This window comes from Amaranthus tricolor, chromosome 10 (genome assembly GCF_026212465.1).
Source record: "Amaranthus tricolor cultivar Red isolate AtriRed21 chromosome 10, ASM2621246v1, whole genome shotgun sequence".
NCBI classification, from domain to species: domain Eukaryota; kingdom Viridiplantae; phylum Streptophyta; class Magnoliopsida; order Caryophyllales; family Amaranthaceae; genus Amaranthus; species Amaranthus tricolor.
This window is the reverse complement of record NC_080056.1, coordinates 24,016,372-24,020,523: the sequence shown is the minus strand read 5'-3', so window position 1 is coordinate 24,020,523 and position 4,152 is coordinate 24,016,372. Positions and strand designations below refer to the sequence as shown.

General features: G+C 34.2%; 1 protein-coding gene across 1 annotated transcript; it reads left to right on the top strand.

Annotated features, from left to right (window-relative positions):
- The first annotated feature begins 2,412 nt into the window (after positions 1-2,412).
- On the top strand, positions 2,413-3,897 carry LOC130825345 (uncharacterized). The gene is made up of 2 exons (XM_057690518.1): positions 2,413-2,708; positions 3,081-3,897. The coding sequence occupies exons 1-2, from the start codon at positions 2,646-2,648 to the stop codon at positions 3,393-3,395; spliced, it is 378 nt and encodes a 125-aa protein (XP_057546501.1). The 5' UTR covers positions 2,413-2,645; the 3' UTR covers positions 3,396-3,897.
- Positions 3,898-4,152: the final 255 nt, after the last annotated feature.

Sequence of the window (4,152 nt, the reverse complement as noted above, 5' to 3'; positions counted from 1 at the left end):
TTAAACAAGATAAGAAATTGGAGGAGATTAAAGAAGAGATGACTCAACTTAGTAGAGTCTCTGAAAATAGAGATTTGCAACCAATACATAGAGACATCAATTATGAGGATTCAAGTGACTTAAATAGTCCTGATGATTCTTTTGATGACGAACAAAGGCTTTTAGTAAATATCCCAAATAAGAAGAAATGGAGGGCAAAGCATAAAAGCTATAAAAATGGAACTTTACCTCAAGAAACTGTCTTTTATGTAGGACAGGAATTTGATAATGTTGTTCAGTTCAGACATCCCTAAATCACAAAGAAGCTTCATCGTCAACATTTCTCAAGTTGTCCCTATGTCCGAAAAGGGGTTTGACTCGTATGCATCCTCAACTGCTTTTCAAAGGGATGCTTCGGTATCATAGATTTCCTATAGGTTGTAGTAAAAGAATGTTATTACCAAAATATTACTCCCTCCTATTTAGAGTAATTGTCCAATTTTCTTATTTGGCAAATTCATATCAATTGTCCCATTTCTTTTTTTGTCAATGGTTTTTTTACCTAAATACTCTTAGTTCACACACGTAATTACGAAAATACCTCTGCTTACACTACTTACCCAAACTGATTAATAAACCTCATTAATACTCTTAATGCTTCCCTCTCTTTTAGAATCAATCCCCCGCTCCTCCTAAACCCACTAACTGAAAATCTAACTCTTCTCTCCCATCATCATCTTCATCTTCCTCCTTCATCTTCATCTTCCTCCTTCATCCCCATTGTTACTGATTATCGTCCTTCATCTTCATCTTCATTTTCCTTCAACATCTCCCTTCCCCTCTTTCTCTTCTCTCTTTTCAGGTGTTTGATTGAAACCCTAATACGTTTGGGGTTTTTCCAAATCTTGGTTTTTTTTTGGTATACTTTTGGGTTTTCGAATATGGAGTCACCAAATTCTTGTCTTTCTTGGTTGTCTTCATCCCAAGACAGTGACCTAGTTGGTCCTCCTAATCCTTGGTTTGACTTTTACAATCGAGATCCTCCATCTCCTATAAGTACTGGTGAAATGAATCCTAACTAGGGAAGAACTTTAACTTCTGAAGATGAAGAAATTGAAGGTTTGTTTGATTTACAACTAGATCTGCAAGATCTTTATATTGAGAACTTGTTCCCTTCCTCGAATGAAGAATCACTGAATGATGATACCATTCTCTCGTATGGATACATCTTTCCTTTTTGACTTATGATGATTTTGTGTTTGTGTTTTTAATGGTATGCATGTCTGTGTTGATGTTCTGATTTTTTTGCTCTATGATTTTTTTGAGGGTAAACATTTGATCATGTAAGCCACCAAGCATCATGTTTAGGAGGCTATCTTCTTACCAGATTCAGGAGGCAATTACTAGGATTTTTGGGGTATCTGTTATGAGAATAATATGTTCTCTGAGTTTATGTAATTTTTCGATTTTGTTTTTTGAAGCCATTAGTAAATTCTTGAAGCTGCCATTGTCATTTAAATGTATTTGAAGCCATCATGTTTACACCTAAACATTTACCTAACATAGTTCATCCATAAGTGAGTATAAACATGTAACCCAAAAGTATACTCATATCTGTCATATGTACATGCTACTTGTGTTCATGCTACTGTTATTGAATTTGTTGGTGTTGTTTCCTCTGTTGTTGGTGTTGTTTTCGTTCTTGCTAGTGTCTTTGTTGGTACTGTTGATTCTGCTGTTATGTGTTGCTGTTAATGAAATTAATCTTACTCCGGCACAGTTTGAAGATTGGTTTTATAGGATTATCAAAGGTGAAAAGCGGTAAAATGCCTTCTGGCATTATACCATTTCTTATAGCGCATTTTGCCTACGTCAATAAAATTCAAAAAATACCAAACAATAGAGGGTACATCATCAACGCGGATGATGTTTTTGATATATTTGGATTGCTATTGAATCCTACTAACCAAATTAAGATTAAAAAAAAAACAACTCGAACAAATGAGAATAGATATGATGAATGGGTAAAAATTCCAGGGTTTTCTAATCCAAATACACTGAAGGCAAAAGACATTCTGCACCTATTGTTAAGTTTCCCCAACGGAGGGGGTGATTTTAAGAAGTTGTTTGTTTTGTACGTTGTTTCCATATTGCTTGTTCCTCTTCCTGATTTCAAGATTAGGAAGACTTTTTATTCTACTATTGCTAATTTTTCTAGGATAAACTCTTTTTGACTGGTGTTCTTTCGCTCTAGATAGTTTATGTGTAACTATACAGCGTGTGAATAGGGATAATTGCATTAATTTGTAAATGGTTGTGTTCTTGTTTTGTTAGGCTGGTACTGTTACATATTTTCGTTTTAGGGAAGACAGTTCTTATCCTAGGCCTTTGCCTTTGATTCAACATATGAATGAAAAACACCTGAAATCTAGATTTGAGGTTGAGAGGGTCGTTGGGTATGGTAAAGCAATAATGGTGCTTAATGGTTTACCCATTACTCACCAGTAAACTAACAGGTGCAAGGGGGTTTTCCATGTGGGTGAAGATGTTGTCGACGTGAATCGATCTATCCAAGAAATAACAGTACAAGATATGCCAGTTCATGCTGATGATATGATGTGCAAGTTCAAGATTTGCCCGTTCATGAACCAACTACTTCAAGGTTGATGACGTATGAAGTTAAAGAAAGATGTGAAACTGATGATGAAATCAGGAGAAAGGCAATGAATGTAAGTTTTGTTCATTTAATGCCAATTTTCGTAATCTTTTTTCGTAACATATGTTGCATATTTTATCATAATCATGTTCAAATAGGCATTAAGTAAGATGTAGGTAGGCATTAATAATTTATAAGTTGGCCTTTAAATTACTGTAAGTTAGATGTAGGTAGACATTAAGTAAGATGTAGGTAGACATTAAGAATTTATAAGTTGGTATTTAAATTACTCTAAGTTAGCATTTAAAATACATTTTATTAGGAAAACGTTTGATATGTAAGTAGACATTTAGAATTTATAAGTTTAAATTTAAATTAATATAAGTTGGCATTTAATGTCATTATTATTCAACAATAATTGATGATCATCAATTTGTTATTATAGAATTTGGAGTTCGCTGAGCTCGTTCTTAAGAGGGATATTGAAGTAATCACTCACGCCTACTATAAAAGGGTGAGTGATTACAAAGCAAAGAAAGGTGTTGATGGCTTGTTTAGTGATGATGTTGTGTTAACCCAATCCGAAGAAATCTTCAAGAATAGTGAATGGCTTGCATCGGTCGATGAATTTTGTGCCATGGTGAACAAGAAGAATGTGCCGGACGTTAGACTATTGGAGAAGGACAATGTTTTAGTAGATCAGGGGGGAGAGGTGCAGGAAGTTGTGACATTGGATAACATCGATGTTGGAGTAGATTAGAGGGTGAAATTGCAAGAATATGTGATGATGGAGAAGGATGGTATGACATTGGTGGTTGAATTGGAGAAGGACAAAACACCAGAGACATGTAAAAGAAAGAGTGCTGAGTTTGATACTCCAGTCCCATCAACTTTGAACGAGATTTGTAGTTTGGATTTAGGGAGCGTAGTGGCAAAGTTTGTTCCCGCCAGCGAATTTTGTAAATCAAACTTACAATACATAAAGAAAATGAAGGAGATGGAGCTGATAGTACTGGATTATGCAATGTGCAAGGAAACTATGGATCCGATGTTTTTTTTTGTGTACGTTTTTTTATTTTAGTTTTATGTGAATTTAATATTACATTATTTCGTTTACAAAGAGATTCTTGGCACATATGCAAGATTACTTTTCATGGATAAGAGGGATATTTTGACAATGCACAATCAGGGTGAGATTTCCCCGAATGTCATTGATTGCTGGGCTTTGTATTTAAATGTTATCGAGCATATACAAAAAGAAGCCAAACAAAATAAGAGGCTACATATATATATTTTTTGATGCAGCCAATGTGTAAGTTGTTTGATAGCCATTATATATTTTTATAATGGTATAAGTTGATATTAGGTCTATTACCAGTTAGTATTAAGTTTGGTGTAAATTGGCATTTAATGCAATATAACTTGGGATTATGTTTGTGCTTAGCTGAAAGTATGTTATAGTAAGTTGGCATTATATGTAATGTAAAATGGAATTAAGTATTATATAAGTGGATATT